Source organism: Saimiri boliviensis, chromosome 2 (assembly GCF_048565385.1).
Source record: "Saimiri boliviensis isolate mSaiBol1 chromosome 2, mSaiBol1.pri, whole genome shotgun sequence".
Classification (NCBI taxonomy): domain Eukaryota; kingdom Metazoa; phylum Chordata; class Mammalia; order Primates; family Cebidae; genus Saimiri; species Saimiri boliviensis.
In genome coordinates, this window is record NC_133450.1 from 67988005 (window position 1) to 68000966 (window position 12962).

Consider the following 12962-nt stretch of genomic DNA (forward strand, 5'->3'; position numbering starts at 1 on the left):
TGATGAAAATCTACGTAATGAAGACATGAAAGAATAAGACAATGAATGAATGAACCTCAGCCTGGCAGAGCTTTGTGTCCCAGGAGGAGCCTGCCTGACCCACTTGACCTGGCTGGAGTTTCTGCTGAGAAACAGCCCCAGGGAGCACAAGCTTGCCAAAATGTGCCAAGAAACCAAGGAGAATGTGCCAGCGTTTTCTTGCAGCAGTTCCATCCCGAGACAATCATTTTCATGTGATGATTTTTAAGTGCTTACTTGACTATGAAACCACCAGGCCGGGAATTCTCTGTTAACTGCTAAAAGCCAGAACAGAGAGGCAAAGAAAGCCTTTTCTTCCCTTCTCCCCAGGTCCTTTCTTCGAAGCCACCACCAGGGGGCCTGCAGCTATTCACAGAGCCATATACCAGCAATATTCTTTCCAGGTCTGTTTCCTTCTACCTGGCTTTCAAAAGGGCAATGTATACATTCTCCTCCCTCCCACAATTTAGGAGAGTGAACACATTCCAAGTTGGAAACTAATTTTGAAATGATGCAAAAAATTGAAGATAATGAAAAACATCTGAGTTCAGATACCCGGAAATGTCAGTTGCCTTATCCAAATGCTCTTTGCGGGGGGCGGGGGGGGGGGGGAGGAATGATGGAGAGGAGGGTTTCTATCAGAAACAGCTGCTCAACAGAATAGACATCACTCCCATCTCTCCTGTCATCAAGGGAGGTCACTTAGTTACTAGAATAGTCACAAACAAGGCATGAGATAGGGAGATGGGAAGATGATTTCCAGTCCCAAGCGGCTCTAGCTATTGTTTGCAGTTAAGATGTACCCTCCAGGAGTAAATGACGAAACTCGAGGGCGTGCAAGGAAACTGCTCCGACAGTGTCTAACCTTCACACATACACACAAACAATGCTACAAGCCAAGAAGGGAGGAAGGACAGGTTTGGACCACGAGTATCATGAAATCTGATGTGCTGAGAGCTAAAGAGAGCTTTAAGGATGATGTAGTTCACACCCCCACTTTGCAGATGGGAAAGTTTAGACAGACTGAGCAACTTGACCAATGTGACTGAGTTGGTCAGTTATTAAAGCCTGGAATATAATTCAGGTCTCTTGATGCCAACAATTTAAAAACAGCCATTGAGCTCCCAGGGGAGATATAAAGACGCACGCACACAAACACACACACACACACATACACACCCCAAACAAACAAAACCAAGTTTAAAATAAGAAAGCAGAATCGAAGGTATGCTTTTCAAAAATCATGAATCTGCACATTTTGAAAAGGCTTCCACTTACTCTCTATCCCCTAATGCAGGCGTCCCCAAACTTTTTACACAGGGGGCCAGCTCACTGTCCCTCAGACCGTTGGAGGGCCGCCACATACTGTGCCCCTCTCACTGACCACCAATGAAAGAGATGCCCCTTCCTGAAGTGCAGCGGGGGGCCGGATAAATGGCCTCAGGGGGCCGCATGTGGCCCTTGGGCCGTAGTTTGGGGACACCTGCCCTAATGGTTCTGCTTTTAATCTCTCTCCATTGTCGGCTTTCTTAAATATAATGTGATGTTAAATAACACTAAGAAAACATGCCTGCACCACCACAGAATCCTAACAACCCTACTCTCTGGGTTCAGGAGCATGAAAGAGGGGCTGCTGATGTAAGATCTCCCTGGACTCTCGCTGCAGTGCTCCACCTACCAACATTCAACCGCTAAGTACTGAACTAACTTGTGTTCCTGGAGCAGAAACTGTACTGTTTTACCCACTTCCCTGGGTGAAACCAACAGGAAAGGACACCAAAATCATCTGGAATTCACACTCAAGCTTTACTCTATTTCCAAAAACAATTTGTCCACACTGCCTCTCTAGTCATCCTAAAGTGGAGCCTTCCCTATGTGACAGATACAGATTCAATCTCACACTGATGCCAGGCACAGAGTTAAGTGCTCAATAAATGACTGTTGAATGACTAGCTGAGCACAGCTTTTTATCTTTATGCTTTTCAGTATTTCTGATTTTTCAAGAAGCATGTTATTTTATAATCTGAAACGTAACACTACTTAAAAAAAGTCTACTTAATCCATTGCGTTAACAAGTCAAAAAACTGAAGTCTAAGCCAGTTTCTACTGAAAACGCTGTATGAGAAGACAGAAGATATTTTTAGTGGGGAAAGAACATGGAAATGAGCCAGTTTTATAAAACTCCAACACTCTCAGCTCCACCTCCCATGACCTAAGGACAGCACCAATTCTTTGCTCAGGAAAAGTAGGAGGATGTCAGGCACATCTTAGACTGAAATGACACTGTTTAACCACACAGGAGAGCACATTTTGGACCACATTTTGGAACATTTTGACTCTTACCTTGCAGCTGCAGCCAGGAGATTTTTTGCGTTGGGAGCCCCTGGATCTACAGAGAGAGACTTGGCAGCTAACAGCAGCTTGCTGGATGCCATCGAGATATTCTTCAGGTTCCCTATCACTTGGATCTGGTCTTCTTTTGTCTGGAAGGTCAAAAGGAGCCACAGCAATTAGGGCCTGTCCATTTCTTGAAGGAAGCATTCAGAGCTCGAGGAGCAGCATCCTGACATGGAGGCACGTTATCTGTATAGACCACGTTAAATCCCATTAGCCTGCAGATGGCTAACTCGTTGAGACACTGACCAGTGTCTACCTTTCTTCCAACAAATGCTCAGATCAAGATGCTTGCCATAGGGAAAGAAATCCATCCCCAAGTGGGTCAGCCAAGCGCTGGGCTTTCTCACAAGTAGAGGCATTAAGCGGGGAACGGGGTGGGAGCAGAGCGAGCCGTGAGCCAATGCAAAGACCAGGCAGCGATTCCAGCATCTTGCTCAACAATGCTGGAGTTGTCAAGGAGCCGTACGTCTCGGCCTGGCACAAACGACCAGCACTGTCTCAATATTCAGAGCTCACTGCATCCCTCAAGTTCCTGACTCAGGAAAGGACACATTTCTCACCTGGTTGCCATCTGAGAAACAATTCTTTGCAGTTACTAGAAGATACACCCTTGGTGATCTCCTTTAGGGAGGTCATAGGAGCGCAGAAAAAAAAAAAAAAAACAGCTCCACAAGCTGACACTAGATCGGTCAAGCTCCCTTGCTCTAAACAAGGGGTTTATCTGTTCATCTGAAAGAGGAAATTTTTAATCACTTGACACTTGGTATTAGACACACACCATTTGAATGGGCCCATTAAACCTCAAATACACATATATTTTTACTGTATTATCCCAAATACGAAGAGCTGTTCTAATCTCTGTTAAACGTTCTCCCTTCCCCTCTTCTCCCTCCAAATAGTAAGACTATGCATTCTGCTGGGGGATCGTGGGAGAAGTTATCCTTCACTACTAACAGCACATAATGCATAAGCTGATAGCATCTTTGGGGATGCCATTCCCATGAGGGCATGAGCTTCCTAAGCAGTGAAAAGAATGCAACCATGGCCTGGCTGTTTACAGGTTCCCTTTGCCTATTTGTTCAGTCAGACTCGGGGATGGATCGTGCATCCGACAGGAGAGGCTAAGGTCAGCTCCAGACAACTACCTCCATACCCACCTGAGCTTGGCCAGCCATCTCAATGCCGGCATCGAGGAATTCATCAAAATCATCACTGAACTTTCCAGAGGCTGCAGCCAGCTCTCCGCTCTGGCCCCGGGTGGCATGGACAACTTCCCCAGCAGACTGGTTCAGATCAGCGGCTGCCTGGTTCAGTTCACTCTGGGCTTCCTGGAAAGGCTTGGTGCTTGGAGGTAGCTATGGGGAACAGACGGCACACTCTGTGAGACATTTGGCTTTGCAGGGGAGGGATAAAAGGAAGGTGTTGCGGATGGGACACAGACTCTTTAGGGATGTATTTTAGTCATCGTGACTAAAAGGCTCTGAGTCATCTCAGCCCATTAACAGGGTTGACCCTCAACATATACATTCATTCATTCATTCAAATTTGTCGAACACCTACTCAGTGCTAGATACTGTGGATCTAAAAATGTAAGCTGTCTTCAAGGGCTCAAGTCTCCTAAGTGGCAGAGACAGTATCCACACCAAGGCAATCTGCCTCCAGAGTCCAGTCTCTAAAACTCTACCTGATGTTGTCTCTCTTAAGATAATAACTCTCAAAGTTTTAGCTTTGTAAACTACAAGGCAGACGCTATCAAACTTCAAATCATGCTCTTCCAAACTAATAGCCACCAATTATATGAGTGGTCTTTGGTAATAACTTTTTTTTTTTACAGAATACAAACGTCATCTAGCAGAATAATAACCATCTGTGAAAAGTTCTAGGGGGTAAAGCTAGACTCCATTCATCACCCACATACACTGCCTCTATACCTGTGCAGAGAAGACACAAAGATGCATGACCACAAACCCTGCTGCAGCAGACTCACAAAGCAGGGAAAGGAACAGGCTCCAAGGTGAGATTCCTCAGACTACTTGCTCTCTCACTGAGTCTTGGACACATGTACCCTTCCGACACCTGACTGTCACTAACTGAGAAGTCGTGATAAGAAGCTAGGTGATCACATACCCCCGCTTCCTCTCTCACTGGGATGACCCAGGAGGAAATGGTAACATGGGTTCAAAGAAAAAGTAAACTTTAAAAGCTCCACCTGGGAACTTGGTTGATCAGACAGCAAAACAAGGAAAACTGGTGAGAAAGACTGGTGAGAAAAACAGGACGCCTAAAGGAAGGGTTAGCTGCTCAGAGATGTCATGGAGAGATGACGACTTCACTCCCACCTAATGTGGGCCTAGTGCCCCAGTGTCCTTTCCCCACCAAAGAACCTCTCACCGAATCCACAAGCAGCTTCTTGCTAGACTCCCCAATGCTCTTCAAGGCCACGTCCACATCCTTCTGCCCAGGGAGGCAATTGACGCAGTTATTCAAGGAGTGGGAGACGGCTTTAGCCACCTGGATTCATGAAGGGAGAGAAGCACCTTTAAGTACAAACATTTCTGTGCATTTGTTGGGACTGAGCAGTGACAACATGCAGAGCTGAAACCGATACGGAAATGAGCCACCAGCATCCACCGGCCACTGTCACATGTCTTATATCCCCTCGTCCAGGTCCCCTGCCCCAGAGAAGATGTCTACCTTCTTACTGGAATTAACATTCTGTCTCAGCAAAGGGTCCGACACAGTGACACAGCATATTCTCCTGTTCCCCAAAGCCAGGCTAAGCCACTGTTTTGTGATTCAAACATCTAACTCTCCAGTATGAGGTCAGGTTCTAAGGCAAACATTTCTTATACCAAGAGAAATGGAAATATCTCCCTTCTTGGGAGCCCTGCTGAGGTCACCGGGGTGGAAGGAGACCTTGGGTTTTTTGGATCATGATTAGCAAGGCCTGTGGTTAATTTATCCTCAGTGACCCTCTGGGGCCATCTTCCCAAAACTCACCCTGCCCAGAGGCTAGTGGGATGCTCTGAGCACAAGCTGGAGTTGCCCTCATGCCGCCTAGGAATGTTTAGTGGCTCCTGCTTGCATTCTTCGGTATCCTCAATCAGAAGGAAGGTCTTTGGAGGTGGGCGGTGCCATTCCCTCTAATCTAAGCCATCTTCTTCCCAGCCCCATATCTAGGACTCTGCCTGGATGCTCCTTAGCCAACTGGTTCCATCAGGCAGTTGAAGAATCATTCAAAGAAGTAACAGAGAGCCAGGGTTGGAAACTTCTGAGTGGCCAGCCCTACTGGATCTACCTCACCCCCTGGCTGGGGAGAGCAAGATAGTTCTGCACACACAGGTCCAGAACAAGCATCTTATGTCCTGGCTCCGAAACTCCTAAGGACAGAATTCAAAGGCACCCATACCCTCTGTTGACTGTGAATTAAACAGATCACACATTAATGAGAATACAAGACTTAGAAAAGTGCGTAACACATATGGCCAGCACTGTTACGACCTCTGGAAGTTTCTAAAAACACCTGCTGTGTCAGTGTTCCCACTAGGGAAAAGCACCCAGGAAACAGCTCGCCCACATGTCCACGTTAATGACCACGATGAAACCACAATTTCTTATTCCAAGCCTCACCTGAGCCAGTCTTTGTTGACTCTCTGCATCTCCAGGTGCAATCAGGGCCTGCTTGGCCTCTTGAATGAGCATGGCCGAGCCCTCCATCACATCTCGAGCAGAATCTAACATGGCATGGGCAGCTGCCGGGTCGGTTGTTGAGGCAGCCACTCCCCGAGCGGCCTGGGCCAGCGTTTTCAGAGCTTGGGCCGTCTCTCTAGCAGCCACCCCTGGGGATGAAAGCCCATCAGATTTCCAATTAGATTCCATTTAAATGTCACCTTTTACTTAGGAATAAGCTTCTGGACCAGGCCCTGGCACAGAAGGGTAGCAGCAGACCGGTCTTTCTAAAATTCAAATTGCTGTGTTTCTTGAAGAAGTAGCTTCAGAAACATATCCCCCTGGCTCTGGGCCAAAGCAAGAGACACGTTACAGTAAGCGCAATGCTAAAGACTAACGTCCCTGACTTCCCTTGCTCCCACTGCCGCACAGGTCCCTAGACCTAGAACACCAAGTTCATGGGAGTGAGTACACAGATGGCCATGTTTGTTGGAGGTCATTTAAACGTATCTTTCCTCTCAATCGTCTTTCTGGGGCATAACTTACACACAATACAGTGACCAAGTCTACATGTGCAGATCAGTGAACTGGTACATATGGAGACAGCCACATGCCCACCATCAATTGTGCCCTTTTCTAGTCAATACTCGCTTCACACCAGAAGTAATCACCATTTTAATGTCTATCACGTTAGACTAGTTTTACCTGTTCTTAAACTCCATGTTAACAGAACCACATATATGTATTCTTTTGTGTCTGCCATCTTTCTCTGACCATAATGGTGCAGGCTTCAGCTAAGAGGTGATGTGTGGCAATTCATTCCTTTTTTCTGGCTGTATAGTATTCCATTATATAAATATGCCAACATTTGTTTATTCATTCTCCTGTTGATGGATATTTGGGTTGTTTTCCATTTGGGGCTGTTTGAATGAATCTACCAAGAAAGTTCTTTGGGGCTGTTTGGATGAATCTACCAAGGAAGTTCTCATATGCATATTCAGGTGACAATATGGAATCATACCTCCTAGATATAAACCCAGGAGCTGAAATGATGGGTCACAGAGTAAGTATATATTTAGCTTTAGAAGATACTACCAAAACAGTTTTCCAGAATGATTTTGCCATTACACATTCCACTGGCAATCTGTAAGACCTGCAGTTGCTCTGCATCCTAGCCAATACCAGGTAGCATCAGATTTTAATGTAATCATTCTGATGCATGTGTAGTTGCATCTCAAGGAGGCTTTAACTTTTATATCCTTAATGAGTAATGACGTTGAGCACCTTTACACGCACTTAATGGCCATTTAGATATCCTCTTTTGTCAAGTGCCTGTTTATCTTTAAATTCCAATCTAACAGATGATGGGATTTGGTGACAAACTATGAATATAAACTAGTTCTTTCAAACTGTAGCACCATGTCCCGTGGAATAAACATGAACCTTACTACCTAGCCTGTCGTCCTTGGCACACCCTAGAAGAGAATGAAGACTGGAGATGCCACAACATGTATAAGCCTGAGATTCACTGAACAGCGTACCCTAGAGCTCATCTGACGAAACAAGCCTAGTGCTGAGACATACCTTGCCCACAAACACTTCCAGAGGTGGCAGCAGAGCTAGATCTGAGCTTTCCTCACTTCGAGGTCAAATACTCTTTATAGTGCTCTTTAGGGCACAGAACTATGAGCCCTTTTTGTTAGAACATGTAAGATCCACATGAAAAATACACAATCGATGTCTCTCTTGCACTCAACTTTGAAATGACTATTTTCTACAGGACTGCGCTGGAAGGTCTCTAGGCACCAGTGAGTGTGGTCTTCACACTGTTTCAGCTGAGTCAGCACCCACAGAGCAGGTGGTCTTTTCCTCACTGAGGACGAGGCTGTGCAATACAATAGAGTGTGAAAGACCTCAGATCCATAAAAGCAGACGGGTCTGCAGTGCTGCAGACTTGCTAATATGTAAATATTTAGTAAATCACACAGCTGGGATATAGAACTACGATCTAATCAAGGTAAATTACAAACCTGCCAATCTATCATTTATCCCATGGTGCTTCTGAGTACAGCTGGTGGAATGAAAATTTTCAACTAAGTGCTTTTTAAGGCACAGGAGAAGCCCAGAAGAGAAAGCACAAAGGTAAACAAAAAGCTAAGGTGAAGGACAGAAACAATCTGAGGAGAACGGTCATTCCATTTTACGCTTAAGCTTTTGGCACAGGGTTGAAGGATGCCGTTGCTCAGAAAAGTGCCAGATGTGGTTCAGACCTCCTCTGGCTCTGGCTCTGCTGGCTGATTAGCTGTGTGGTCTAGACTGCTGCCTTTTCCCTCTGGGCCTCAGTTTCTCATGGATTTTGGGAGAGGCTGAGTTCCTAGCTCTGACCATTGCAGATTCTAGGCTGTGATTTCTAGACCTCTCCTCTTGTATTCCCATTTGTCATAAGGACTCTTGGGTCCAATTCTATGAGAGCTGTATATAAGTTTGGAGGGGTAAATCATTTATCATATGCAATTAGAAAAGACATGTTTATGCAAAATCCATTTAGTGAAAAACCTTTCATAGACTCAGACAATTAAACACAGATATCAGAGGAGCTAAATTTCAAAAACCTAAGCTGGTCCATCCCATGAAGCTTTCTGCTAATGACTCACTGTGAAATCTCAAAGCACATCAAAGATCTTCTTGAGAGGGATCAGGTTTCTGGAAAGAGGAAGCCATACCAGCAAAAGGATGAAGCAAGGCCACCAGAGGTCAGAAAGCCCAACAAACACCCATGGCTGTGCATGGCTGATCGCACAGCAGCATTCTCAATAGTAATCACTATAGAGTCAGATCTCCAAGCACACAACACCCTCCAAATGGAACTGTTCATGTAGTCAAACTGTGCATCACAATGCCAGAACCACCAGTGTGAAATACTAAAGCGGATTTCTGTTTCAATAACCACAGTCCTTTGAAAACACAGATTACTTTCACAGTATTCTTGCCATCTGGATCTTAAATTATACTCAGTAACAGAGTCTTATGAAGGCATATCAAATATAGTAGCATTCTTCATAATGGTCGCTATTCTTTACCAGAATTCATGTGGATTGTGTATCCAGACAGTATTGGACCACACAGCAAGCTCACAAGGCAAAAACCTCGTATGACACAAATCTTTTATCCTTTCCAAAGTATTTACAGAAGGTTCTGTGTCACTGTAATCAGCCATACAGAAACATATTTTGTACACTGCTCTGACCAAACAGAAACACAATTGTATTAGAATGGAGCCCAGTAGCAGCTCACAGGCAACCTGAGATCCAGGGAGAAGTTGTCCACACATACTCCTTCTTTCCTTGCTTCCCATCCATTCTCCAACTTTCCAGAAACTGCCTTCAACAAGGAGAATAGTAACCTTATTCCTAAAGCGAATGGATGCTTAAGTCTCCCATTTGACATGACTTTCTGGGCAGCAACTGTGTCTATGGCTCTAGAGACATCCCTCTCACCCGGTGTTCCCGCCATCTCCATAGCTCCGTACTCTTCTTTCTTTCAAAGATTTCCATTGCCAGTTTTCTCTTTAAGTAGCCAGGTTCTTCGGGGTTACAACTGATCAACTGTCTCTTACTCTACCACTCCCTGTTGGCAAACTTACCTACTTCCAATCATTATCGTTTTTTTTTTTTTTTTTTTTTTCAGACGGAGTTTCGCTCTTGTTGCCCAGGCTGGAGTGCAATGGCACGATCTCAGCTCACCGCAACCTCCGCCTCCTGGGTTCAGGCAATTCTCCTGCCTCAGCCTCCTGAGTAGCTGGGATTACAGGCACGCACCACCATGCCCAGCTAATTTTTTGTATTTTTAGTAGAGACGGGGTTTCACCATGTTGACCAGGATGGTCTCGATCTCTTGACCTCAGGATCCACCCGCCTCGGCCTCCCAAAGTGCTGGGATTACAGGCTTCAGCCACCGCGCCCGGCCTCATTATCATTTTATCAATAATTTTCAAATCTGTATCATCCAGTCTAGCCTTCTCTACTGAGTTTCAGAGCCAAAGATCTAGCTGCCTAATGATGCTCTTCCCGCATATTCTCCAAGCGCCTCTAATGGAATACATTTAGTGCTGAACCCAGCATTTCTGAACTTCACCTCCCCTACTCCTACCAATGGTTCTGTGTTCCCATCAGTGATTCATACAACTCTTCATTCAGCTATAGGGCCAAACACTTGGAATCATTTATGTTACCATCTCCACCAACTTCTAAACAGTCATCAAGAACAATCAGGTCTTTGCTTCTTCAGTCTATCACTTTGTCTGTACTGCAGGACACTACCACCTCTTACCCGGGTTAATGCAATAGCCTGCTTGCCTACTAGTCTACACACAGGAGGAAGGGCAACCTATACAAAAAGCAATTTGAACTGTGTCCACAGCTGAAAAACCTGTTCGCATATTCTTCAGTTAAAGTCTAACTCATTTATTTTAGCCGACGAGGCCCTTTAGGATCTGACCCTGGCCTAACTTTTCAGCCCTATCCTCTTACTCCTCACTTCCTCTTTGTCTTTTATTTTTTTTTATTTATTTTTTTTTTTTTTATTTTTTTTTTTTTTTTTGAGACGGAGTTTCGCTCTTGTTACCCAGGCTGGAGTGCAATGGCGCAATCTCGGCTCACCACAACCTCCGCCTCCTGGGTTCAGGCAATTCTCCTGCCTCAGCCTCCTGAGTAGCTGGGATTACAGGCACGTGCCACCATGCCCAGCTAATTTTTTGTATTTTTAGTAGAGACGGGGTTTCACCATGTTGACCAGGTTGGTCTTGATCTCTTGACCTCGTGATCCACCCGCCTCAGCCTCCCAAAGTGCTGGGATTACAGGCTTGAGCCACCGCGCCCGGCTTTTGTCTTTTATTTTAAGCTTCTTCAGTTCCTTCCATCAGACTTCTTTTCTCTCATCTTTAAGGCATCACACATGCAGTGCCCACTTATGCAACCGCCTGCCAATGCCTGCCAAAATTAAATGAGGCTACTTCTAGGCTGCTTTTCAGACACCAGATAGAAAGCCTGTCTTCCTGGATGTTATCAGTATCAGATGACACAACCTGCAAAGCAGCCTTTTCTCTACTAACTATGCATTTCATCATCTACGCAACAGCTGGCAAGATTTCGGGCAAGGGTAGAAATTTTTGAAATTTAAATCTCTCCTATTACCTCATGATTTTATAAGAATTTTATCATACTTTTCCTTCTCCTAGAATGCTAAAGGAGTCCCACCCAATCCTCGAAGCCCTCACAGGTGTCCATTCTGCTCTGAAAATTTCCCCTGCCCTTCCATTGGGATCAAATTTTACGTTCTCATGATTGCAGGTACTAAACATATTGTACTGTAACTTTGTGTTCCTATTGTGCTCTTTTAAATTTTTATTTTCAAAGTAATCAATGTATACAGCTTTTACAAATCAAAGAGGATTTTGCTTGTAGTGATGGCAGAGTAACTTACTGTGAATCACCTTCCCACATAGAAACTCTGGAAAATATACATACAAAACATCTATCTGAAGGCACCGGAGAAAGACCAAGGCACCAACGTGATGAGGGCCAAGATCTTGAAAAGAAGGAAAGTACAGAGAGGTGAGTTCAATGTTCAGGGTTGCTTTTTCTCTAAAGGCATTTCCTAATTTGTAACCTGTTGCCAAGAAGCTGAGGAAAATTTCCTGAAATCTCATGGGGTTAGGAAGAAAAAAAGCATAGTTCTGAGCCCAAGAAACAGAACAGCCCTGGTAAACAGAAACCTTTTAGATCGGACACACAAGGGCGACACCCTCAAAGGTCACCTGGAAACAGATCTCGAAGTTTCCAATCAGCTCAGTTCCTGCGTTTTTATTCTGATCTGTCCTTATCTCGACTACCTGTCAGGAGCAAAGAGTAATCCTATGTAGGGAGAAAAACCTATTTCAGAGCCTCAAATGATCTCTACAATTTAAAATAGCAATGTTCAGTCTTAAAGAAAAAGAAAATGAAAACACAAGGAGACAGACTAATGGCTGATAAACCAACAGGGGAAAAACAAAAACAAAACCAAAAACAACCCTGACAATAAAAATAGGCTACAGGTCATCTAGATACTAGGATACTAGACTTCAACTTTAAATAACTGTGATAAATATGTTGAAGATATTAGAAGACAATATACAGAATTTTGGCAGAGGCACAAGCTATAAGTAAATAAATGACTATTCTAAAACTGAAAAAGATGATACTTAGAATTAAAATCTCAGTTGAAGGGGCTGAAAGCAGAATAGATACTGCTAAAGAGAGGAAAAGTGAATGGGAAGACAGATCGAAAGCAAATATTGAGAATAAAGTATGGAAAGAAAAACGATGAAAAAGCAAAGAGTACAGGAGATGTAGAAAACACAGTGAAATAATCTAATATAAGAGTAAGAAAATGGGACAGAAGCAATATTTGAAGAAACAAAGGTGGAGAGTTTTTGAAAACTGGCATAGGACAAAAAAAATCCCATTTTCAAGGAGTACTTAAAACCCAAAGGAGGACAAATACATAGGAAAACTCCTTCAGGCACACTGCTGGAAAACCAAAGACTAAAAAAACTCAAAAAGCAGAGAAAGGGAAAAAATAAAACCACAATACCTTGATCGCTAACTTCACAGCAGAAATGAAGGAAGCCAGAGATAATGAAATAGCCTCTCCAATGTGCTGGAAGAAAACAACTGTCAACCTAAAATTTTATAATAAGTGATATTATCCACCCAAAATAAAGGCTAAATAAAAGCATCTTTAGATAAAGCAAAATGGAGAGAACTGGTCACCAGTAGATTAATACTAAGAAAAGTAATGAAAGGAGTTCTTCAGGTAGAAAAGCAATGATCTCTAAT

General features: G+C 44.1%; 1 protein-coding gene across 9 annotated transcripts in view; it reads right to left on the bottom strand.

Annotated features, from left to right (window-relative positions):
• Positions 1-12962, bottom strand: part of TLN2 (talin 2) — a 474792-nt gene that overhangs the window by 102649 nt on the left and 359181 nt on the right. For all 9 annotated transcript variants that reach the window (XM_074393531.1, XM_074393528.1, XM_039468905.2 and 6 more), the window contains 4 exons: positions 6046-6254; positions 4807-4926; positions 3573-3770; positions 2362-2501 (listed from right to left, as the gene is read on the bottom strand). In XM_074393531.1, the coding sequence (XP_074249632.1) occupies positions 2362-2501; positions 3573-3770; positions 4807-4926; positions 6046-6254 (667 nt within the window). The remainder of the gene's footprint in view (positions 1-2361; positions 2502-3572; positions 3771-4806; positions 4927-6045; positions 6255-12962) is intronic.